The sequence below is a fragment of the Triturus cristatus genome, chromosome 10 (assembly GCF_964204655.1).
Source record: "Triturus cristatus chromosome 10, aTriCri1.1, whole genome shotgun sequence".
NCBI classification, from domain to species: domain Eukaryota; kingdom Metazoa; phylum Chordata; class Amphibia; order Caudata; family Salamandridae; genus Triturus; species Triturus cristatus.
Window position 1 is genome coordinate 1,027,066,818 of NC_140593.1, and position 27,085 is coordinate 1,027,093,902.

At 38.5% G+C, this 27,085-nt stretch overlaps 2 protein-coding genes across 4 annotated transcripts in view; one reads left to right on the forward strand and one right to left on the reverse strand.

The window, feature by feature from the left end:
* IQCK (IQ motif containing K) overlaps positions 1-1,502 on the forward strand; it is a 513,956-nt gene extending 512,454 nt beyond the window's left edge. For both annotated transcript variants that reach the window (XM_085629065.1, XM_085629066.1), the window contains exon 13: positions 828-1,502. In XM_085629065.1, the coding sequence (XP_085485191.1) occupies positions 828-934 (107 nt within the window). In that variant the 3' untranslated portion in view covers positions 935-1,502. The remainder of the gene's footprint in view (positions 1-827) is intronic.
* Positions 1-27,085, reverse strand: part of GPRC5B (G protein-coupled receptor class C group 5 member B) — a 143,692-nt gene that overhangs the window by 44,349 nt on the left and 72,258 nt on the right. The window contains exons 3-4 of one of the 2 annotated variants that reach the window (XM_085629072.1): positions 17,491-17,603; positions 9,191-10,715 (exon numbers count right to left, since the gene is read on the reverse strand). In XM_085629072.1, the coding sequence (XP_085485198.1) occupies positions 10,671-10,715; positions 17,491-17,603 (158 nt within the window). In that variant the 3' untranslated portion in view covers positions 9,191-10,670. Of the gene's footprint in view, positions 1-9,190; positions 10,716-17,490; positions 17,604-27,085 lie in introns of those variants that run through there. The other variant, XM_085629071.1, reaches the window with a different exon arrangement.

A 27,085-nucleotide genomic window follows, 5' to 3' on the forward strand; every position in this document is an offset into this window, starting at 1 on the left:
ATTTGTAATTCTACGAAGTGGTGGCAGAGAATTACATAGTAGTAAAACAATTTATGAGTTTGAAGAATCCTTCTGGGAATCCTGACAAACCTAAAATGAAGTCCTTTCCAGCTATAAACATACTTTTACAGGGAAATATCAACATGATATTGTAGTTACCACTATTTCGCATAAATTGTCTAAGATTTAACTTCTTGGAAACTGTGTCGCACTGTGGAGTTTGCCAAGTCAGCTCTTTACTTTTCAGTGGAGAATAGAATTGAAGATGCTTGCAGAGATGGTGGTTAAGTGTCTATACACTCATCTGGCACTGTAGTCCAACAAATAATGCAGTTCAATTGCTATATGCCAGATAAACATACAACATTGGAAGGGTTTTTACTTGGAGCCGGTATGGTTCAGATTTGATAAAGTATTTAACTGTGCCATGTAGGGTACAGGCATGAAATTCCTATTGCCCAACTCACAAGTTTACTTCCATGCATGTGTTTAACTAATTTGTGGAAATCTGGAGCAAATCAGCAGTAAGTCATACCTACTTACAGAGAAATGTTTTGTGAATCAGGCCCTTGATACAGGAGTTGTGCTACTGAGCGATGCCTAAGGCATAGACGATTTTCCATATTTGGAATTTGGAGAAAAAATGCTGCCACTTTATTTGACTCTCTTTGCCTGATACATCATGTACCGAAATGTGGATTATCAGTTTGGTTAAGTGTGCTTCTTCTCGTTGTAACTGCATGCTTAACATGTTGCAACACAATTAAAATGATGCTCACAATTCTATGGAGTTATTTAATTCTCATGTTGATTCTATTCTTTTTTAGTGGGAATTGTAATGGGTGTTTCAGAAGTAGAACATATACCCAATCATTCCGGAGTCTCCATTCAAGTTCTCTCGCCAACTCCACAAAATTCAGTCATCCTGACCTGACCTGTCCATGCGGTCTTCCTGCCTTAGAAAGCATGTATATAAAATGTAATTTTTTTTCCATAAACATACAATAAAGCAGTACTGGGCATTGTATTTGATGAATCGATGCTGTTGGAGTAGTTAATCAAGGGCTTTAACCACGCTCTATGTATTTTCAGATATTTCATGCATTTTAAAGACTTCTTTGCATTTATTATCTGTACTGACTACTATAAAAACATGTGAGGTGTTCTCTGAAATGTAGAAATAATTATACACATTCCTGTTTCCTTCTGCTCAAATGTGGCTATTTAAGATTTGCCGCTATTAGCAAAAAAAGAAAACTAGGTAAATTGAATACTGTGGTAAACTGTAGTCTAGAAGATTTGTCCTCAATCAAAATGTTTGTTGATATAATGATACTGAATAGCAGGGCAAATTCTACCTGTTTTGAAACAAGTAGATATCCTTGTCCTACTTTAAAATAGAGAAAAAGTCCAACCCCGATTTGCAACATATGTGCATATGCATTATTTTGTATTTTTACCAATAACCTAGACAATAAACAAATAAAACAATTGTCAAAGATTGCTGCTTTTGTCATCTGTTACCACACAAATTTGTTCTGAGGTCGTCAACTGCACCCTTGTTTACTTGGTACGGCCAACTCGGCGGTAGACCTTTCTTAGGCTGCCCAGCTATTCATTTCTACCGTGTGGCCTCCAATCTGATGCACCTGAGAGAACAATACATATAGACTTTTTGTGGAAGATTGTTTCACTCTCTTTGAAGTTTGCAGGGTAAATTTTTATGATTGTTTGGATTGGGATGCTTAACATTCAAGAATATGATTCCCTTTGGATTCACTTATCTTTCAGATCAATCACTCCATGTATACTATATACACATGTCTAACACAGTCTTAAAGAAGCTATGATGTTAAAAAGTTAAAAAGCGTCCAAAGTACAATAGAAGAGAAACAACACAAAGACAATCACATTTGTCATAAAAAGTTTAATTTGTATAAAAGCATCAAGACATCACATTGCAGACGACAATTTCCTAATAAAATGTGATTCCATATCACACAAACAAAGCGTTGATGCATTTCGGTGGGTTGACACAGATAAGACCACCTTCTTCAGAACAATCATCATATATATTCCTCTCTTTACACTTTCATAGATGCCAGTGAGGATCACTTGGTTAGATAAGCTGTTTATATTTGAATTAACACCAGTAAGAGCTGAGCTCTCCTAAATGTGGTCACCCTTTCATATCAGGTCACTTAGACACTTCAGGAATATTTCTATAACTCAAATTCATAGGTGGGCTTGTTATACTCAAAACAACCCCAGTATTATGGTAGAGGGTCACTGCAAAGGACGACCTTGAATGTTGCCCCGTTAAGGGAATTAAAAAACGTAGCCACCATATCAGGACGTAAGAGGTTCTTTGACGACAAGCAAGTATATTTCCTGATGCAACGGGGACGGATGCAGATACAGGATCCCTAGCGCAATCAATATTACCGAGGGATGTTTTTTAACTCCCTTGACGTGGCTACATTCAGGGTCGTCCTTTTAAGGGACGATGATTATTGTCCTGAAGAAGGTGGTCTTATTCATGTCAACCCACCGAAACGCGCCGACGCTTTGTTGTTAAATTTGTGTGATATGGAATCACATTTTGATAGGAAATTGTTGTCTGCAATGTGATGTCTTGAAGCCTTGTTATGAATTAACCTTTTGACAAATGTGATTGTCTTTGTGTGTTTCTCCTCTTTTGTACTTTGGAAGCTTTTCAACTTTTTAACATTTTATGTATGGCTTTTAATATATTTCCGCATGGAATTGAATGGAAAGCACTGTATAACTGAATATTTTTATTCAACTGGATTTATAAGTGTTTTGTTACCCTGTGGAATTCATAGCTCCTTTAAGACTGTGCTAGACATGTGTGTAGAGAATACATGGAGTGATTGATCTGAAAGATAAGTGAATCCAAAGGGAATTATAGTATTGACTGTTAAGTCTCTTATGGTGCCCTGTCCTTTTGGTCTGTGGGGCCCCTCTCTTTGTATTGATTATGGATTGGGATGATGCCATAGCAAGTCACAGTGTTTATTTTTGAATGACTCAATGTTTGGAATAGTAAATCTATAGCATGTGTAGATGGAAGCACCATCCATCCATAATCTCCTTAGATTGTACTTGTTTTGAGGTATATTCACAGATGGCTCAAAGGATCTCCATTATCCTTCACACGCAAAGTTGCCAGATATGCCCTAGTTAAAAGAGCATTCGCTCAACTGATTCACCAAACAGAAGTGATGCATCCCATCTCATATAATTAAACACCCACCTCGTAGGATTAAGTAACCTAAAAATATTGCCATTGACTGCCTAATTGGGTGAAATTAATAAACCTTTGATATAGGAGAATGAATTCTTAATTGAGTAGTTCAGAATGTAAAGAAGGAGGATTGTTAAAGTGGTAGATGGAGAGAAGGTGTAACAAAATACAAACAGAATGACACATGAATTAAGTTCATCATAAATTACATCCATATTATGGCAACTTATAAAGCTTTGTTCAGGATCGATGGTGCTGGAGTGGTGATATTGTCAAAGGCCAAATGATTCAACTAATGTGCACTTGAAGACATCACCATTTTGTAATGCCATATACTTGGTATGTTACTTTTATCCACAAACACATTGTAGGATATTATGCTGATACAACAATTGAGGTGTACCTTAATTGTAGGATGAGACTCAAATTGTATATGCTTTTCCTGACTAAGCTGCTCGAAATTCTCCACTCACCCATACAGTGGAACTCCTCATCACCATGGTTCCTGTGGGAGTGAGCATAGTCTCTATATAGCCCAAACAAGCTTCACTGTAGAGAAATATGATAAGTAGTTCCTACCCTCACTCGTAATCACAGGTACTAAAGCCCATGTGTCAATCATCAACATAATGTTTAAGCAGTATATGTCCTTGTAATATTTTGTTTTGTGTAGATATTGAGAAACCCTTTGTTTTTGAAGAGAGCACCAAGAACTTCGGATCTTGAGATGGATCTCTAATTATTCAATACAGTGGTATAATGCAAAATGTTGGTCCTTCCCCACAGAATGTGAAGAGGGGCCATTTAGTCTCCCATATCTCGCAGACAATAATTGGTTTTGGGCTAAATGGGCCCCCCTGAAGGGTTGAGGGGCACTTGAAAAGTTGGGATCCACCCTACACCTCAGGGGCCTGTGTTAAGCCCTTGAGCCAATAATGGCATGTACAGTGTAATAGAAAATATGTTATGTTATATGTCAAGTCCATATCTCCAGCAGGCACATAGTGTATCATATTCTTCTGTTTAGGTAAGACAGTTGCCACAAACATAGTACGTAAATAGTAGAACCTTTATTTTCTTGAGAACAGCATTTTGAAAATAAAACATATCTGCCCATGCATGACAGCCTTTTTCAGTCTGAAGTCATATATACAGCAATTATAGTACATAGTGATTGTCGTGAAATTCATTCAATTCTACTTTTCGAATATCAGGATGCACCCCAGGAGGAAAAAATACATTATAAAAATACATACAATAAATAAACCATACATTCAAAACTAGCTTTAATTCTGATCCTTATTGACGTTACCAGCGATGAATTTTGTCCAGATGGTATGAAATTAGACCTCTTTCTGAAAGCTACAATGCTCCCTTTCAGTTGACATGACATTTCCAGAGGGGACACAGGTGAAGTGTCTAAATAATGAAGGTCATTGAACTAGGAACTCCAAAAACATATGATGACTGCAATGACAAGTATGAGCATGTCTATAAGCTGATTATGTTACATCTTTGTGTGCATAAGGGTGCAACACAGTATTTACTCAACATTAGCTATTTAGATCCCTTCCGGCCTGGTTTTAGAGCAAGGTTAGAAGGTGCTCTATGAGAATATCATGATTTACATATTGTCCTACAGAATATTTGTATCTTGAATACTGTGAATATTGCGAAAGGAAGTTATATCGGATAGTATAGCTTTATGTATTTCAAGGTTTGGTGGTGTGGATTTATGAAGAGCAAATCTATGTTTTCCTAAATATACTTACCTTCACAGTATTGTGGTAGTCAATATTCTGGTTACAACATTTTTGTAGGACAATATTTTTGTATTTGAAATTCTGACATACAACCGGTAAGGCTAGGCCGCTGCCAAGACTGCCACCACCATGAGGGGCCAATACACACACCATCATAAGCAGCAAAGATTCTGCTTGTACTTGTGGCGGGGTGTAATGTGCCCAGAAACTGAGAGTTAGGTGTGCAGGACCATCACTGCACTTATAATATCAGAAATCATTGTACTGGCTCTAAAACTTTCTTTCAATTGACCCATACTGAATGTTTTTTCATTTAAACATTTATTTTGCTCGATGATTATATTGCTATGCCAGCATTAGAAAGGGGCATTGTAGCTTTCAAAGCATGTCTGATTGAATAATTACTGGACAACAATATAGTAACAATTGTGCTTAAATGTATGCAATGCTTCATCAAAGATGATCTATACTAGATTATAATGATGAAAGGAAAATCTGTCTTTATTGTACAACAGAGTACCTTAAAGTGCCTTATTCTTTAAAACATGGTAGTACATGATGTAATATTATAAATTCGTTTTGGCAAAGAGGAAAACAGCTACTCTTCACACTTGCTCTGCAGACATTTACAAAGGGGTTATATTGCCACTCTCTCACTACAGATTGTATTGCTAGGATCTTTTTCATAATAAAACCTATTTACATCTAAATATCAACAAATTAAACCAACAGTTTTTGGCTGAACTCTGAAAGTCACTGTATAGCAGTCAATATAATTTTAGCGTGAACCCTACTTGATGGCGAAAGCCGTTCAGCTTGGTTCCATGTGAAAACAGACATAAACTACATCAACTACAAAAACACAGGCTCAAACAAAATGCACTACCAAAACTTCTACAATACATTAATATTTACCTACTAAAAATTCTACTGTTGTTAAGCTCCTGCACAGACCCAAACTCACTTCACAGATAGTGAACAACTGGGATATTTATTTCCCATTGCAAATCTAGCCCTAAAATATTTGGGGGACATAACTGATAGTGAATTTAATTGCATTTCAACATTTGTAGAGAGATATTCATGCATGATAGATATTTTAGTAGAAGACCATTTTAGGAGCTATAGTTTTGAGGCATGTGTTTCTGATTTTCACATTTACTTTTCATAAATTTTTTCTATGCACACTAATTCCACATTATTTCACTACAGAGATGAGATGAGCACATTTTACGTGCACGCGCTTTAGGGAAACCTACACACTAGGTTCCATGCAGTTGACGAAAGTGCAGGATATTTGTACAGGAGAAATGGCATATTGAATAATTCCATTTCCAGATGCATAGGTTAGGGCAAACAGCAGTATAAAACTGCTATTTATAATTTTATATATGAACAAAGTTGCAAGTGTTTTATAGGTATAGAGGTGCCATTTGCATAAAAATACCTATTTGACAAAAGACCACGAGGAAGCAGTAGGTTGAAACTATGTATTGCAGCCTTTAAGGTTATAAAAAAATATTTTTTAAAACACGTTCCGTGTTTAAGGAAAGCACCATGTATTCTTTTATAGATTGTAATATGTGTTAGTGGCGTATGATCTCCTTGAACCCTTTGCCAAAGGTGTTTTGTTGACAGAAATATTAATTAAACCATGTATCGTTGTGTTGGGGGATGTATTTGACCTGTTTTTTGCACTAGTTGATGCTGTGATCAAAGGATATTGGCGTATAATGCACAGCCTCCTATTCACCCTACCATCTCCAACTCCATGTCCCGCCCCCAACTGCGTCATATAAATTCTTAGGATTGGTTCTCCATATGTCCAGAGGATATAAAAGCAACTGCAAATTAAATCTGCTTGTCAATATGTAATTGCATAGAAATGCTAGGGACATCAAACGTCTACCTCCCTTTCTTCAAATTCATGTCAAGTATTTACATCATTCAGTGACAACAGGAGTGCAATCTGTTCCAGGCATTGACATACATTACTGCAGCATTACCTCGACACAAAGCTACATATTTAGTATTATATCCTTCATAAATGAAAACATCATACATTAGTACATGTAATGAAAACCACAAGTTCTCTTACAGTAAAGTGCAGAACCTTCAGATGCCTCAAAAACAATAGAACCACTTTACTTAACAGTTCACTACGTAACATACAGGTGTCTGATTTAAGGTGAATCAAGAATTAGGTTGTATAAGTTAATTGCTATTTCTCTCTGAAGTAGATTTGTGAAGTTTTCTTTTGTCAGGACAAGATTAACTTTTTCCATAAATGTGTTGCTGGTAAGATGTGTCACTTGTGCTCACTACACCTATGTTTCTGGAAAACACTTTAAAAAAATGAATGTTCCTAGAGTATATGCTCCTCTCTTCTGGTTAATAGCAGAGCCTGCACTGAAGGCTCCTTAAGCCCCCCATATCCTTGTCAACTTGGTTAGAGAATGATGGCAGCTTGAAAGTTGAAAACATATCTGTCTTCACACTCCTATTCAGCTCAACTCTGTCATGGGAAGCATCAGGGTCTACTTCAGGGCAATCCAATGTGGATTAGGGAAGGACAGGTCCAAGTCTGGTTGGATTTATCGTATGTACGTTTTTGATACCTGGCTATACCGAAACCTGAGATAAATCCAGCCGGCCTGGATCTATGTGGGACTTCACTTAGTGAGTGAGAGAATGAGTGCATTGCATTTAATGGGGCAGCATTGGATAGAACCATGGAAAACATTGATGACCGTGTCAAATATGAGACCATGTTTCCAAATAAAGTGACCACCTCCTTCCAGGTCATTATGAACACTGTTTCCAGCCCTTGACTTTGGTGTGACAGCCTAATGCATTCTGAGTTTTAGTATTGTTTCACTTCCATTAAACAAATTGGGCTACCACACCTGAAACCAATGATGTGTAGCAATGAAAAGTTCAAGACTGAAAATAGGGTTCGTAATGACCTGGCCTGAGGAGGTCACTTTATTTCCAAACCTGCAAACTCAGTTAATGGCCATAAGAATCGGAAGATGACATGTTCTAGAGATAGCTGGGGAGCTATTTATAGAAAGACTGCTGAAAAATCACCAGCATTCCACAAGGGTAAATTTTATGTCCTATTCTAAGAGCAAACAGGACACAGTGCCACAGCTGATGGCAAACCCTGCAAGCAGATGCTTTCAAAATAAGTGAGAGACCAGCCAGTTTTGAAATGCGGACATCCTTTGATCTCTGCTGAGAGTTCAGACGATCCACACATTGTTCTGCTGGTTGCAGCGAACTGCACATCTGGACCAAAAGGTGTATATCCTGCAGTGACTCGATGGCAATTTAAATACCTGGCCATTTGCTACCTCAATCTGATGTATTCAATCTCTAGCCTTAGTTTCCTCTTCGGTTCTAATGTAGGAGATATTCTCATGTAAAGTGCCATCATACACCAGGTAGAAGACAACAGGGTCATCCTTGTTATCATCCTTGTCCGACTCATGAGCTTAATCACTACCGCCACAAGTTTTGAACTTGTAGTCTGGCTAGGAAGACTTCTGGACACAGTCTCAAAATACCAAGCAATCCAGTCCCCATAAAAACATTATAAGATCTGGTGTTAGGTGGGGCCTTAACCAAGACTTTTTGCTTTTGCTAAGATTATATATATCTTATACTTACTTATAGGGCCGCCAGCCAGCCCTTTTCCTCCACTGGTCTGTTATAGTATCATCGACATGTTATTTCCGCCCTCTAAAGCGCACAGCATGGTGCAAAGAGTCAATCCCCTACAGACATAGGCAACCTTCACTTTTAGGGGCCGCATTCTGCCCTTCCATTACTATGGCCATGAGTGCTTTTAGAGACCAAAACCATTTTTGCTTCCAGGTACAGTTTCTTTCTAGATTGACCAGGTCCAAGCACCTTCCCCAATAATAAAGGTTTGAAAAAAATCCCCAAATAATCATTGACAAAGCAAAAAGCCTGGCAGATGACGCTGGACTTTGGCAATACTTGCTTTTCAAGGTGCAAAGACTATAGCATTTTCGAGCTACATGAATACTGAAATATTACAAGATAAGAACTGCTTTCAGACTGGACCCAAGAGCAAGGGTTAGCTATGCCTTTGAGAAATACCCATAACAACATTTGTGATACTCTTTTTTTTGGTGATGTGATATACATTTTTTCATTTTATGCAATTTTCAGTACACCTTGTTACATCATTGAAATGATTAGCAACTAGAACACATGTAGCTTTAACAAATAATCAAATAATATCTTTCTTTTACATACATTCCCCACTTTTGTACGCATACATTGTACGTGTTACATGATCATGAGCACAGAGACAGAAGAAAAGGTGTCAAACAATGAGAGTGTGATGACAATTATATGCATTCAATGTTAAAGAATAGGTGGAATGGTTTGCTGAAAATGTAGGAGACCAAGGTAAAAGAATGAACTTGAGAGAAAATGTCTGCTAGTCTTATAATCCCTACTCCATCACCCAAATCACTAAGATGCCTATCTGCACCATTGAGAGTAAACTAGCTGTGCCAATGATGCTTAGGAGAAGGGTCCTTCAAGCGTACATGGTTACATAAGATGTTCTCTGGCTACCCCAACCTGTGGTATGGCATAATCAAAATGTTGACTGGGTCCATGCTTTACGCATAGAACACCAAGATTGCTCACCCACAAACTCCGATAACTCGGCATCATAAACCTCAGTGTTGCCTCCACATTGGCTCCGCATTAGAGTAGAAGTAGATTATCTACCTCCATCTCTTGAAATTGTTTTGAAATGGACTGCAATTTCAAAACATGCATTGCACAAAGTATGCCAGGTGGGGTCTTTTCACCAATCCTGGTGGTTATATAATCCTTCAAATGAGGACGAGTGCTCAGTTTTCCATTTTGCTTTGCTTAACCGTAAATGGATTGTTACAGCTCTGAACAGCTAAATGCCACAAACAAGTGCAACAGTTTGCCCCCCTCTCCTGTGTGACCAATCCAGTTTAGGTTTGGCTGATTTGTTGCGGTTAGTGTAAACCCCTGACCCTGAGGGGCCTATGGAGTCTTCTGGTCTAGGTAAATATTTGTTCTCGTGAAAGGGAGCACCTATACAGTCTTACTGTCTGGGGGCACTTCACTATCTATAACCTTGTTTGGGTATGGTTTGAACAAAGGGTGTGAACCCGAGTATTAATGTATGTAATTAAGGTACTTCTCCAGTTAAGAATAACATTGCTAACCATACACCACAAACACTGCCTACTTGCAGACTGTGGTGTCAAATTAACGTTATGTAACACAGTGTGTTTTGATTTGAATACCAAAAATATGGACTTTTCTGGCACAATGTAGGTTACAGATACAGCGGGATATACTTGTCCATTTGAAAGTGAGTATAATACAATTCAAATGTAATTCAGATTTAAGTTACTACAACATTAGCCTCTTGTGGTTAGCTTATCATTTCAACAGTGTTCACATTTACAGAAGATCCTATTGTTTATGACTTCCAAAGCTTCAGGACGTTTTGCATCTTTGTCTTGCTAGAGTTATAGATTCTCCCTTTCACAGACAGTACCAGTAAATAAAATCTGTGGTAAAGACACTTATTCCCTGGAATCTATTGCTTTTCACCAGTGGGGTCTTCCAATGTAACTTGGTGGAGCAGTTGGGATCTGAAAATAAGGATATAACAAGTCCATAACTACAAACTCTACTGTTCAGGCATCATTGTTAACGTACAATACTTTAGGCATCTAACAGCACAGAGATATAATTCTACAGTAATACTACATGTCATATGATAAATAAGATTCCCTTAAGACTGCCTCCTGTTTTCCTAGAGAACACTAACAGTGTTGATGATCACCCAAGGACACTACGTCTTTGGTACACTTAATTTTCCCTTTTGGCGCTGACTAATGGAAACTCGTGTTAGACTATATTTTATGTAGATGGTTGAAAAGGAAGGAAATGTAGAGGACAGACATGCATTTTAAGCAGAGATGTGAGACAGAACACTTTTAATTCTCCAGCACTTAACGTAGCTCCCACATCCCCCTTTGGCTTGTAGCTAAAAATACGCTAGTAATTGGATGGCCATCGATGCAGGCATGCGGAAGATCTATTACATGCAAAAACAGGGCTCTAAATCATTCAATACATTTGTTAACTTCTTTTTGATTTACTCAAGATTTCTGTGGTTCTTCAGATATTCATGAGTATATTACTTTCAAAAGATCTCCATCAATCACCATCCACACTGGAAACAGTCATGGTGCATGTCCTAACAAAGGTATGCTGCTCTTTGTGTGACCACTGATAAATGCAAGGTCTTTGACTGTGTTTATTTTAGTGGACAGCTTTGTGTTTGACACTTTGCATGGCTACGGACAAGCAATGAATGACAATTCTAAAATATAAACTGTGAAATCTTTAAAATTTGTAAGTAATGTTTTAAAGAAAGGCTTGATAAGCAGCCTGGTCATCTCTGTTTGACATGTCTACATTCAAGTAAATCCACTGTCACAACATCTCCCAATTATGTTGAAAGAGATTGTTGTAGCAAGGAGCCATAGACGAAACATGCTGTTCAGGTATGAGGAAAAGTCATTTTCGTCCCAACCTAATAAAACTGAAATATTCACAAAGAAGAGCAAATATAGATTTATTGCTGTTAATGCTGTCTCTTCTCTTCTAATATAGAGATACCTTTTGCTCTGTTAGATCTTAGAGATGCTTGTTTCCTTGTCTTTACTAAGAGGGCGCCATTTGATACAAAATACGTTCCAACTGGGTTGGAAACTGCGACCCCTCTGGTAGTAATGAACAAATATGGATTTTTACAACTGGAAATGTCCTATAAATGCCCTATGATGCTTCTAAGATGGATAAAACAGAAATAAATCATGGTTCATTATTTTGCTTCTAGCGCGCTCATCAATCCTTGTGAATACAGAAGACTCCTTATAATAATGGTGCATACCAAGGTATAGGCACAGTCCACCTAATCAGCCACTACACCGATATGTATGCTATGTTTGTCTTCACAGAAACCACTAGTCCACACTATCTCTCTCTCTTTACAAGTCTCATTGACATTTTATCAAAACAATACATATTTTAAACTAACAGGAGACTCTACTGAAAATGAAGAGTAGGTTACCTTGTTCCATGGCCCAGCAGCTTTCTGTAGCCAATTTCGAAAGATGTGTCTGTGACACTCTGAAAACTCTTGGGAATGCCTCACTGATGCTGCATGAGCACGCCTGGTTCTTTAACACTGGCCCGGACATCACAGTGGCAAGAACTTTTTTAGTGGAGGCAACTGTCTTTCACAAAAAATCATAGCTTGATTTCAAGTGCTTGTAAGCCTTTCCCGCATAGACATTCTCTACATACAGCTTTCCTACCATTACAGGTTAACAACCCGACCGAGAATGGAGCTCCTTCAGCTGGATGTGCTACAAAGAGCAGTGTTGTGGGCTACAGGATGGGGAGACAAGTATAGTTGTTGAATGGATACACTCAGTAGTACACCCTCACTTCATACTGTCCAAGGTTTGGATTTGACTGTACAAAATTTGCATCCCATCTTCATGGTAGCGTCAGATTTTTTAGCTTTATCAGCTTATTACTTCCTATCCGTCACTTCTGGTTGGACATAAAAAAAATATCTTACATTCAAGGACTTGCAAATAAAAAGTAAAATAAAAAATGTTGCAATTGAGCAAAGATTTTCCTATTAGCTGCCTCTGCCAAATGTCAAGGCTACAGTCTTGATTCCAACTCATACCTCATTCTTCCACCATCCTACAATTGCTTTCTCTTTAACTCGCTTTTGTGGGTTCTTTTTTTCATTTCTGCTTCTTTCCCTTGCCGCATATTTCCTATCTTTCTCTTAAATAAACTGTTAGATATGGCCACAGAATGCTTTTGCTTCTGTGCTGTAAGTGAATCTTTTCTTAAATATTAGGTGCACACTTCAGGAAGTAAGACATATCTGTAAGCAGAACCAGAGGACATTCAGCAAAAATGTATCCAAAACTGGCATGCTGAATTGTCATTTCTTTCTGAAATGTGTTTACGTGAGAGTGCACTTGTTTTAAATTTCAGACAAATGACTATGAAGTTAGGAGTAGAGTCAGCTTATCCTAAAAAAAGCACACTGTCCCTGCAGGGAGTGAAGCTAGTTTCAAGTTATATTAGGTGTTTTCCTAGGAATGTGGCAGATGGAGTTCAGACAAGCCCTGGTCTATGCAGTGTCCAGATGTCGCAGTACTGCAAATGATTCTCTCTGACGGACTGTGCTTAAAACCTATTTGATAAAGATACATCCACTGAAAACGGCCTTTGCTCCTAAAATTAATGTTTCATAAATGGCACTGAAAAATAAGAGAAGCTAAGTTTTCGATTATGCAGATTATTATTTGGGTTATAATTTGCCTTGCCAATTTCTACTTTCTTTTCAAGAGCCTATGTTCATCAATGGTTTTCAAGGAAAATGTAGCATTGAACAGGAAATTGCTGTGTGTGTAAGGAGCAAGACTAATATTGGATACATAAACACTGAATGGACTTGCCCAATGTGTGGATTGTTGATAGAAGCAATAAATACAATGTTTTGGTTCTCTCGCTTTTAAGACATCAAGGATCAGTCAAACTGACAGACCTATCAGAGATCCCATACCAACACACAACATGCCTTGCTACTTTGTAAAGGCGCAACAGATGCTAAAAGCTTTTGTGTGAAATAACCCTAGATTATCCCTCAAAGTGATGACAAAATTGACTAGTTCAACATCCAAGTTAGGTCTTTCAAGGATGCAACTTAAATGTATTGTGATAAATATTCATATCAAAAGGATTGAAGAATATCTTCGAAAGACATTGTCATTTGCGACCACGACAAAACTATGTGCAGTTTTGCTGGTGACCTGTTAGGTATTTCAAGCACTGTTGATAAAAAATGCCTCGTTGAAGCTGTACAGCCATGAAATAACTATCTTGCTGAGGTTTACACTGCACGGATTATTGCAAAGTATTCAATAGGATGTAGTAATTGGTCAGTATATCATACTGGAGATACCCATCGCTTCTTATTGATAGAAATTGATGTAATCCGTAGCCTTACACCACCATAAACACCTGTGTTTACCTCGCGAGGTCCTATGTGTGAAGTTAACTAACTCTAACAAATAGGCATACCACTACCTTCTTCAGTCAATCATCAACATGACAGTTCAAGGGTAGAAATGACATGTGAGCAACAAATACCTGCATGAGAGTGTGTACCAGCTGATGGGTGACTTTGAAGTATGTACATATGCATGGAAATGTCATGAAGGTATGGGCAGTTCCTTTCTTGACAATATATTTTGAGCCTTCGAGTGAAGGATCAACACAATACATTATAGAAGGAAACTGCGATTTACGAGGCAAATCCTCACATAAATTTTAGAATACATGTCAAATCACACAAAAACACAAAAGTAGAATAAATGGTAAAAGACAGTCACTTAACTCTCTTTTTCCATTTAACTAACTGTCCTCTGGCCCCATGCTATGGAATATTTGTTGGTCGGTTTATTACGGAATAGAGAAAAGCTATGACAAGCGTCAACCCTTTAACATAAGTTAGTATTTGGAAATGATTATATTGCTATCCACATGCAGAAAGCACACTTTAGTACCACATTCACAAAGGGTTAGGGTTTGCACACTTACATGTAGCTTAGATGCATTTACAAATCATTTTTCGATTCAAAAGTCCACTTCCTGATTATCTGAACAGGAGATGTGGAATTTCTGAAGCATAAAATGAACTCACAACAATAGAAAACCTGTTAGTAAGACAGATTTTACCTTGTTGAAACGATAGAGGATTAGGGGTGGGAAAGGGGGCATTATAGGAAGTGTGGCCAAGGAAAATTTAGTTGAGCGCAGGTGGTTTCCGACCCTAAAAATGTATGTAAATCTACCGCCACTGAAAGCAGGCGTAATGGACTTTCCAGGGTAGGAAATGAAGCACAACACCCCATGTTTAGTAGGGATGTAGGCTGAGGGGTTTCTCCACAGTGAAAAATGCGTTCCCTGCTGAGAAAAGAAACAATTGACTGGGCAAATGCACATTTCTTCATGATTTGTTCATGCAGATTTTGCACATGGTGGGAAATCTGTATGTGTACATTTTAGGAAGCAGAATTAATCTTGCAAATCTACCCAGTAACTTTCCAAAAGCAGCTATGTGAGTCTATGTGAATCCTCCCAAAAGTCAATTTGTTCCTGCAAATGTAGGAAGAAACTTGAAGGAGCAATTTCTTTCTTTTTCAAGCAGAGGTTTCAGAGCTCAACTATTTGGAGATCATTCTGAATTAAAATAGAACACTGGACCAATACTGAGCCGATCAGTAATTCCTTGATTTGGAAGTACCGCTTTATTACAACCTTTCCTCTGGAATTGGGAATACTTATGGTAATTGTGGGGGATATTTACAAAGAAGTGGCGGACGAGGCGTTAGCCGTCATGGCTTAATGCCTCACTCCGCCATTTCAGAAACGTAAGGCTGCACCATATTTACAAGAATATGGTGCAGCCTTGCGTTTTACCCCTGCGTTGGCGCTAACTTTAGCAGTATAGCGCCAACGCAGGCACCCTTGCACCATAGTGCAAGGGTGTCTGTGTGCAGGGGAAGATTGTTTATGTACAGAAAGGTCCTCCTTCCTGCACATAAACAATCTTGAAATGCCATTTTGTCACTTCTATGTGTGCTGCTTAATGCAGCACATATGGAAGTTACAAAATGTCATTTTTTTAAAGAATTGTTTACGCACAGGAAAGGTCACCTTCCTAAACATAAACAATCCAAGGTGTTTTGCTTTTTCCATGTGTGCTGCACGAGGTAGCACACGTGGAAAAAGCAAAAACGAGGAGAAATAAAGCATTTCTCCTTGTTTAGCCTAATTAAGACCAGGTTTTCCCTGGTCTTTATTTTGGCGCTGCCTCCTATTTACGCTGCCCTTGTAAATAGGGAGCAGAGTCAAAATCAATGGGTGTTGCGGTGGAACGGCCACCGTGACACACACTGCCCACCCCTGCCCTTTCACACTAAGCATAGCCTGAAAGGGTGCCTTATTTACAAAGCAGCGTAAGCCACGTTAAGTGGCTTAATACTACCTTGTAAATAAGGCGAAGCCCCTATTGCGACGGAAATTTCACAAAAAGTGATGCTCCCATGGCGATAAGGGCTTGTAAATATGCCCCTGTTTCTGTACTGATTTCCACGTTATTGCCAAATTCCAGGCTATTTTCCGCTGATATATTTGCCCAGGTTGTACCCGTGAATACATCAGAGGAAAACCTTGAGGATGCTTTAATACCACATGCAGAACTTCTAAACATCTAAGAATCAGGATTCGTCTGGTAACAACTGTTACCGGCCGAATTAGACATTCTGAGAATCTCAAGCGGCCCTAATGTTAAGAAAAATCGAAAACTGCACAAGCAACCACAGCCAGGCAGCAGGGCTTTAAGTGGGCTGGGTCTCACCAGTGCTGCGCACCAGCAGTTTTTTAAAGGGGGCTTCGAAACGGGTCTCTATCGAGCTCTGTTTTGTGCCCTGGCACAGGCGGTCCATTTTTTCCGGACTGCAGTAACAGCAGGCAGAGCGATGTGCACGTGCTCACACTGCCGACTTCTCACTAGTGGAGAAGTTACGGCATGACGTCAAGCCAGGTGAGCCTTGTAGGGGAAGGGAAATCCTTTAAAGAGAGTATGTATGTATGTATGAAATTTATAAAACGCAGGAATCACCCCCGTAGGGGTATCTCCGCGCTAACATAGAAAACAGAGCAGGCTGACATAGCTTTACAAAGCTCAGATCTTAAATAATTCCGTCTTCAGGAGTTTTCTGAAACGCATCAAGTCATTTTCTCTCAGGATTTCCATTCTCTTTTTGAGATTCAGGAGCAGCAACATTGTCGTGGTGTCACCAGGGCTTTAAGTGGAAGCTTTTTCAATATTATCTACAAGCCATAGTTGCTGCTTATTTATCTTATGCAACTAACAACCATTGACAAAGCAATAGTCCTGACTTGTAGTAGGTATGATGTTACTTCTTGTATCATATATATGGATGCAATGACAGAAACAGCAAAATACAAGTTGGGCGGCACACTATGCTAAGCACAGATTTTTAGCTTATGCAGTTTTAAGCCACGCCCTTAATTACATTGGCCACGCCCCTTTGAGAGTAGTGTTTGTTCATCCCACTTAAAGCCCTGCCAGGGAGGTTATCTGGTCAAACACAACAGTCAGCATAATGCATATCTATCGATTATTAAAGGTACAAATGAAAAGCTACGTAGCGGGCAGCGCATTCTCAAAAGCCCAAGCGGCTACGCCATTTGCCCTCATTGCACCAGAAGCGGTCAGGGTATTTTCATACTTACAGTGCCACCGTTCAAGACCACCGCCATCTCAGTGGGTTGGTAAACATTGCTTCTGAATGGGGCCGTCGGCCGGTTTCCCACGCTGCCGTTTCGAAAGCCAGCATTTCTCAACGCTGTAAAAAATAAAGACAGGGCTCTCAGCAAACATATTTTCCCAAACTAAAGTACAAAACTAGTGCGCAATTCGCGTTCCTGAAATAGCATGTGTTTTTAGTTGCATTACAAAAAGAAACTTTTTTTCTAAGACTTCTACTTGCAAGCGAAGGTGGATGTATTTTTTGTAATCTCTTGGGAAAAGCAAAAAATCACGTGGAAGGTTCTTGAGTGCCTGCAACCTCTGAATATAGTAAATTCCTTAAAAATATCAAATAAATGCTAGGAGGAATCAGCTTTCCTTCTTACTTTAAATATGTTACTGATAATATACTGTCTTCCTATTTCTCTAGTGAAGTGAAGAAGGAGAATAAAATGTTATTTCCAATCCTTCCACCCTCCACCCACAACCATAGTGAGCATGATGATGTAACTGTTGGATTTCTGCCACGAGTTTCAATGTGTCGGAGACCGATTGTGCTATCAGTTGGGAAGTCTGGTCTGAAGCAGCGGTGTCTGAGGACCATTTGACAACCACCTACTACTGAATGTAAACAATTTCATGTCCGAAAAGAGGTGTACAGAGACGCAGACTCATAAAATGGAGACGGATTTTCTAATTATACTCTGCAATGCACGAGGCTTGGCTCTGTTGACATGTTTATTCCCCCACAGAGTATTGGCCCCGACCTAAACCTAAAGCAATAAATAGGCTAAGACATAAGGCTGGGGGGCATGGTTGAGGACAGGTGACGAAATTAGGCAAAAGTATGCACGTGGTCGTGGCTGTGTCGGACCTTGGGACATGGCCCGTATTTATTAAAGCTTCAGCCAGGTTGTCCATATTGTGGTGCCAAGAAACAGGATTCGAATCATTTTTTATGTTTTTTACCCGGGTCCTCTAACTTTTCGGAGAAAATCTATCCATCCAGCTATTTCGAAAAACTTCATAGCAGCGGAGAAGGTAGCCCTTTATCTACTGTTAAATCTCCCCACAGTGAATATCTGTTATCGCCTGTCGAAGCTCTTTGGTTCTTTTCTTGTAATACAATGAATTTTTCATAACTGTTGATTTTAATTTTGTGTAGTATACCGTTTGATGATATACAAGGATTCTTTATTACTTGTATTTTAATGTGTCAGCCTTGTGTATTTTTACACTTTGTATTATATTAATTTTATTTTTATCTTTGTGTGTTTTTAAGTGTCTTCAGTGGAAGCACTTTTATGACTAAATAAATATTGAAGCATGCACACGTACTCGCGACACAATGCAATTTAGTGCTGAATGTGCAGGCCTTTATAATTAGGGCTCCCAGTTTCATGGTATTTTTTTTAACATTTCCGTCTGTATTTATCCATATTTATTTTTTGGTCATCTTATTGGTATTTATCCATATTTATTTTGCGTCTTGAGAATAAACAGAGTTGTAAAATGGTATATATCTTCATTTATTTAACTGAGAAACATGCACTCATACTTCCATGACTGTCGAGTTTTAGCAAATTAGGCAGCCAAATATATCAAAACACTACATCACATGTAAATATAGCATTATATACAAATATCAGTTAACTAATGCCCCTATTTAAGGAAATCTCATGCTGTTTTTTAACTCAACATGATTTCTATCTGCTCAGCTGTTGGCCTGGAATTCATGAAGGACAGCATCGAAAGTAACTCACATGGAGCGCACTTTTCTGTATTTTACCGCTTTAAAATATAAATACTGACAGAAAACGTATTGTTTTCTGTCTGTATTTATCTGTAAAAATCAGTAAAAATGGAAAACTGGGAGCCTTACTTATATAAATAGATGCTAAATTTTACATTACTTTGTGCTACGTAAGCACAACATTTTAATACATTTGGGCCATTCTTTGGGGTCTTGGCCTTTTACTGGACAATGTCCTCCATTAGTTGCAGTGTTGGGTTTCTTCCACTGAACCAAATATATTAAAATTCCTCTTAATAATGATTCGTAACTGAAACTCTCAGGCAGGAATTGTGGTGTCCTGTCAAACGGTACAGGTGGCAATCATTGTCAAACCTGAAGACCTCAGACCTTCAAATTATGTTTAGTATGCATAGCAAATATTGTGCAAATTAATTTCACTATAAAAATCCCAGTGTAATCATGCACGTGCATGTTTATTCCCACCATTTCAGAAACACAACCCTACCATACAACACATCACACCCAACAGTTCCACAAACAGACGCTCAAACTTCACAGCCCACAACTTCCAAACAATTATAAAATATGGATCAACAATTATCCCACGTGCCTGCTCCAACACTGGTGAATGTGCTTTAGCCTCAGAGGGTTTACAAATCTAGCTCTCATCAGGGTGAGATTTTAACCAAAAAACAATAAATGAAAGCTCACATGAAGACTGTTCATGAATCTTAAGTGTCAGGAAAACCGAGTTTAGAGATGTAACAGATTCAATGTCTAGTTATGTTGAGACAATGATCCCACTGCCTTTTCTTAAAAATGAATTCCTAAATTATTGATTGTAGTTGAAAGTGCCTTTGACGTTCAGTGTGTCGTTAGAATAACTCCTAGGGGAATACCACTACTGCAAAGAAAAGCATTGTAAGGATTACATTAAAACATATTAATAGGTTCTGTGGTGAGATCACAGCTGCTATCAGAAAAAGTATTTACTTGAGTCAGTTTGCTTTGGGTTTGTGAGGGGAACAAAAAAAGAGACAGAGTTTTTGGAAACAGATAATAAATTGTAAGACCAATAAATAAAAAAATCCTGCCTATCTAGGTCCATGGTGCTAAGTATCTTTCTCCAACTGCAGTTAAAAGTATAAATGTCCTTAAAGGTTTTTCATGTAAGTGATTTTTGGCGATTTGAAGTAGAATATCAGTGGATGCAATCTGCTTTGAAATTGGCATATGCAGTATAGAATGAATAATGCAATTCCCAGATCATTAGAATGTAGCATCATTTATGTATGTGAACAGTGGAGACTCCCATTTTCTGAAATTGATTTGAATTTCACAATGAAATTACAGGTCAATGGGCACCCAACAGCAGCTTTTAACATTTCGCTTAGTGAGAAGAAGTGACTGGTGGCTGGCTAGAAAAGCAACTTGTTAGTGAAGTTTCAACCATGATTTGGAATATAGTAAGCTCTCACCGATTACAGACTACATTGCTCTTAGAGAGATGAACTATTATTCAAAAGCTGAACTCAATCTTTATATATAAAAGGAGGGCATCCAATATGGGGGCAAGAAACCCAAAACCAATAACCCTACTGGAATCATATTTGTCCATTAAAGAAGATTAGAGTTAAAGATATTCAACATGGTCCTTGCTTACCCAGTCAATAAATTGGAATGTACAAACCTAAAAAGACCTATTTTTAATAATAGACAAATTTATACTGTTAAAGATACAATGAAAATTTACTATGAGCCAATCCTAAAACTATAAATGTTAGCTATCAACGTTTTAATTTTTTTGTTGTGTCCCGATAACTGTCAAATCTCTGTACGAGTAATACTGTATATCACCTGTACAATTAAATGTTCTGCCAAGACAGAAGATGGGATTGTCTCACCCAAAGTACATCAAATCTGGAAGCCCCAGATTTTTCAATGGTGGACAAGAACTTAGCTGCTTTATGAAAACTGCTTCACAAATGTTTTTTTAATATTCTATAACTGATGTGCTCCACTTTGCCATGTTAATTGTATTTTTTTTTTTAATGATACTTATTCGCCTGAATATGCTGCTGTGCATGGAAGTAATAAATACATTAATAAATTATATTTCTAAAATAGATCTGTTTAAAACTTAGATGTTCTAAGATCAACACATGAACTAGGGAAAATATCTACGACACCTTTCTGAGAGCAAACTATCTGAAAAAGATTTACTATGCCATTGTGAAGAGAAATTGTGTCTACTTGAAAAGGAGTACAAAAAAACACAACACAAACTGACATACAGATGAAAACGATGGAAGCCGGATAAAAAGTATGAGGATAGATCAAGTAGAGATATGTAAATTGGAAACTAGAGTTGCTAGAACAAATTCTGTAAATGGAAAAGGTTATAGATGTATGTATCAAGCTGACATCATCAAACAAAGATACATTTGGCACACTTATTACTGATGATGATGCAACATTGAGTAAAAGAACTCTGTTTTATGTTTTCACTGGAGGGTACCTTAAAAGCAATGAGTAAGGCAGGTCTGGACCATATGGTCTATTAGAGGATTTTTACAATTTCTACTACAACTGTCTTAGTACATCGCTGTATGGATTAAGCCTTTCTCCCACGTTCTATGAGATGTGCTATTCGTTTTTTGAAAGATTTAGATTCATTTGAGAACTTTAGACTGATCTCTCACTAAATATTGATATACAATTCTTACTTCAATGATGATGAAAATGTTGAACAGGGTTATCAATGGTATTATTTCTACTCATCACTCAAGCTTCATTGAAGCCTGGCTTTGAAAATGAAATATTCAGACATTCCTAGACTTGCAGCATATCAAGGAATAGGCCGTATCTACAGTGGCTAAAATGAATGATGCTGTAAAGACATTTGATAAACTAGAAAGGCACATTCTTCTATCAGTACTAGAAGGTTATATTTTTTTGAACTTTTGGAAAAATACTACTTAAAGATATTTGTATCTACTAGTGGTGCTGTCTTTGAATGGTTCACAATTTACAGACAGTGTATTGTGCCACCAGCACCTTTTTGAACTCTCTGAAAAATACTATTAAAAGATATTTGTATATACTATTGGCGTTGTCTTTTATGGTTCACAATTCACAGACACCAAGATAGGGATGCTCTTTCTTTGCTCTCTTTTTTTAACACTTATTTGAATCGCTTAGCAATAGCCCTCAGAAACAATGTTAACTTAAATGTAGTTGTGTATAAGAAAGTAAAGTGAAGTCAATATTTCAAAGTGTGCAGTCTTACTGATGTTCAACTGTTACAAATTTAAATCTAGCCATTGAGATCTAAATTGTACATAATACTGAAATTTCTAATCCAGGGACTAAAAAATATTCCTAATTTAATTAGGGAATATTGTCTATGGCCTTTAGACGTGGCCAGTCATGATCTAGGGAGTTGGTCCGTTCTTTATTTTTGATTATAGGATATTGTTAATGCTGTCATCCAGAGAAGCTTAGCATTGGTATATAATTTTAGCTATTTCAAACAAGACCAAATTGATTAACTTTTTCTGTGGGAATCGGAGAAGCATAACAAGATTAGTAAGAATTACCCTATCACAGCACTACTTTGTAAGACCTATATAATACTAGGAATCAGCTTGAAGAACACCAGGTTGAGTCAGTTTTGAAAACGTATTTTACTTATTCTCTAACTCTAGCTATTACTCATGCATCAGATAATCACAAATACAGGGGAAGGTCTGTCCTATCATTGAGGTTGTAAGATTTATTTGTTCTTGTGTATTAGAGGACTGCCAGGGTTAGTATCTTGTAAACTGGAGCATGGAAATGGGGTAATCCATTGATTGAAATGGCTAGTAAACAGAAGGTGTCCCTCTGGATAACACTACAAATATTGAAACTTGGCCATGTGTTACAGAATGGTATTTATTTGCCAACCATACAGGGAAAATATTCCGGTAACTAAAAAAACTGGCATGTGCAATTGACCAAAGGTTTCCATTACTCCCTCAGAGTATGCAAACTCTTTTTTTAAAAACCCGACATTTTTAAAAGATTTTTTTAGGCACTGATCAGTCTAGGAGGATCATGCATTTGGGTTTTAAGGCATCAAAAGTTGACTTTAGATGCTGAAAAGAAATCTCATGGTGATGGATATAAAAATCCTGTTAAGACTGTAACGGACACAAAACTGTGAAGGAGAGATTCACTTGTTGAAATGATTTGAAGGAGGTGTGAAATTTTAATCCCTTATGGCATCATTTAACATTTTATATCTACAAAATGAACTGGGGGGGCGTAAGGGCGCTTTTTGAAGGAGGTCCAGCTATGTGTGCCCTAGGAAGATACAACAACGAAAACAAAGCTGTTCCTAAAAGTCAGATATGAGAAAGGGGAGGGAAAACTTGTGTTCACGGACACTTAAAATATTGGATTTTGAGGCCCTCACACAAACTCAGGGCTATCGTAATTTACGTTACCCCCTTGAATGTATTGCATCATCATCGGGCTGCTCCTGCGTCGAGTCGGCTGGTGCAATACCCGACGGGCTCTTGTTCAAGGAGCACTTTGATGGAGATCTTTTAAATCCAATGAAGCCGGTGGATGCGTGCGTGTATGGGGCTCTAAAGTGATGTAGATGAAAGATACGTGAGTATTTAAAATAGGGGTCGAAGTACTTACTCAACTAATTTATTAGGAAGTCTTCTCCCCTAGTTAAAAGATTCTGAGGTTTGGTGTTATTAACTAAGAGTAATTAACTAAGTTATATACACTGCCTCAGTTAGGTCGACATGTTTCTCGCTCCATTTAGAGAAGTACTCTGGCGATTCTTCAGGACCAAAAAGATGTTTGTCTATCTACATCTAAGCTAATATTTAAATAAACAGTACGCAATCTCTGTCACAAATTGGTATTACCTGCAGCTCGGTCTACCTGTTGGGGGATAAAGGCCAAGGAGGTTAAAGAAAGCATTGTATAGTCACTGTTTATGTACATAAGATATCTCGTGAACCACTGAGTGCTACTATGGTGAAAGTGCACTCTAAACGTGAAAGGTGAAAAGAATCTAAGTGAAGACTAAACCCTGTGAAGTGACTTCTATTATACTCGGTGTTAATAAAATTCATAAATGGACTTACCCTAACAATTCTTAAGGATATCCCACTGCAGTTCCTGGTAGATGAACGCAAGGAGTTCCTCGCGTTCTGTAATCATATATGAACACTGCTAAAGGAACAGGGGTCGTTTTAAAAATGACAAACTCCAGGGTCATGTTGGCCCCTTCTCTTATTGTTGTAGATGCATCCTAAATGTATTTGAGACACTCCAATTAACCGACTAAAAACAATCTTTCTTTTGGTGTTGGCTGTTCGTTATTTTGTATGGAGTTACATGCATAGAGAAGTGGCAATGAACCTCATGTATGGTCAAGGTACTCTCCTTGGTCTGATATTTAAAAACATGTATCTGCTGAAATGGCTGCTCCAACCTTTGTAACTGGGTCGCTATTTGCTGTGATTAGACTCATGAAACCCCAAGGTTATAGCACTGTCTGGACTATGCAAAGGACTTATTAGAGGCTAGCTCGTATAAACAACATTGGTGATTGTTTGAGTTCAATGATAAGTCTCCATTAGAGTGTACAATCTTAACGTTACGAATTGATGGGGATGAATGTTAAACGCGCGTTCTCATTAACCCTAATGTTATTGACTCTATAAGGTCTCGTAGTCGATGTTGGTTACCCAGAGATAACTATCAGATACAATGTGTGGGCATCGTGAGCGATCAGTTAGCGTCCTCTTTAGCGCGTGTCCCTCATTCTACAGGGAACCCGTTCGCTTGTTAGGTAAAAATCCCGTCCCGTAGTGACCAGTAAAACCTCCACACCCCTGCTTCGTTTTTTAAAAAATGTAAGACAATAAACATCAGCAAATGAAATATAAAGAAAAGGCTACTTACTGACACGCCGAGTCCGTGTCTCGTATACACCTACCCCGTTCTACCAGGACTGGGCGGCGGTGTCTAGAATCCCGTTGCTGTATTTAACCCGGCGTTTGACGTTATCCCGGAAGTGATCGAAACACTAGAGATTCTATAGCTCACTAGCGGCCAGTGGCAAAACCCAGTCGCCATCTTGGGTGGGGGACATCGTGTAATAACCATCTGTCGTGCACTGGCTCTTCCAGTGATGTTGCTATTGGGACCTCGTTTGTTATTTGCAAGGCACTGATCTAAAAAAAGGGGGGGTGTGGGAGGAATGTAGGGGGGGGGGGGAAGAGAGACGGAGACTGATGTCGTATAGCTAACTAGCAGCCTGTGGCAGACCCGGTCGCCATCTTAGGTAGGGGTCATAGTGTGTTCGTCATTTGTCATGCACTGGCTATATGTCAGTGTAGGAGAGTTCAGTGTATCAGGGGGATGATGTTATTGGGTACATAATTCACGGGGGTTTGATCGAAGCCCATGGAATAGCGTCGTTCAATCCTGTCATATGAGTGCCCAGTCTGTACACCCACCTCTGTTCTTTTGTAAGTAAAGCATCCTTTGTGATGCTTGAAAATGATTCCAAAATGAGCCAGGTGAATGACTCAGGAAGATGTCCTTTTTCTAGGAAGTGGGTGCACATTCTAGTGGTGATCTTTTTGCAGCGGAAATTGCTGCGATGTTCCGTCATGCGTATTTTGATGGGGCGGGTGGTCATGCCAATGTATTGCAGTCTACAGGGGCAAGTGATAAGGTATATACAGTTTGCTGTGTTGCAATTTGTATGGCGACGTAGCTCCCATTTGAAATTATTCTTGAAGAGAACAGACTTGTGTGTTGTGGTCATAGGACACACTGAGCATGAGCCACAAGGGTAATGTCCAGTTACAGGTGGCAAATCCCATAGTTGTCTCTGGATTGTTTGCCCCTCTTTTAACTAGGGGAGAAGACTTCCTAATAAATTAGTTGAGTAAGTACTTCGACCCCTATTTTAAATACTCACGTATCTTTCATCTACATCACTTTAGAGCCCCATACACGCACGCATCCACCGGCTTCATTGGATTTAAAAGATCTCCATCAAAGTGCTCCTTGAACAAGAGCCCGTCGGGTATTGCACCAGCCGACTCGACGCAGGAGCAGCCCGATGATGATGCAATACATTCAAGGGGGTAACGTAAATTACGATAGCCCTGAGTTTGTGTGAGGGCCTCAAAATCCAATATTTTAAGTGTCCGTGAACACAAGTTTTCCCTCCCCTTTCTCATATCTGACTTTTAGGAACAGCTTTGTTTTCGTTGTTGTATCATTTAACATTTTGTCAGTGGTTTGCCAGGTGACAGAGGTGGTGATGGCAACATATTCACCTGTCCAGCCACAACTCTCCCACAAAACTAAGAGTTTGTTCCTAGATGTTTTCTAAAAGTGCTTCCTCCCACAAGGAAGAAGCAGTTTTGGTCAAACGCACACAGTCAGGGCTGTCCTCCAATGCCAATGAGGTTTGATGAACCATCAGGCTTCCAATCAACTCAGTTTGGTTTCAGGACACATCAGAGGCTATGACTAAATAAGCAGTTTTAAAATAAACGTGTTAGTGGTGTGGTTTGCAAAACATCAGACTAACAGCAGGAACTTATCGGATGACTGATTTATCAAGTTAGGGATATTTATTTGTGCAGTTTTATGGAGAACAAATAAACCCGCTGCAAAACATTGAACAAGGCATTCAGCAGAGTACTGGTGATATGGTGATGCAGATGAGATTTTTAAATAGAAGCACAACAGAACAAGGATTGGCCACATTAGGCAATTTATTTGATATGTAT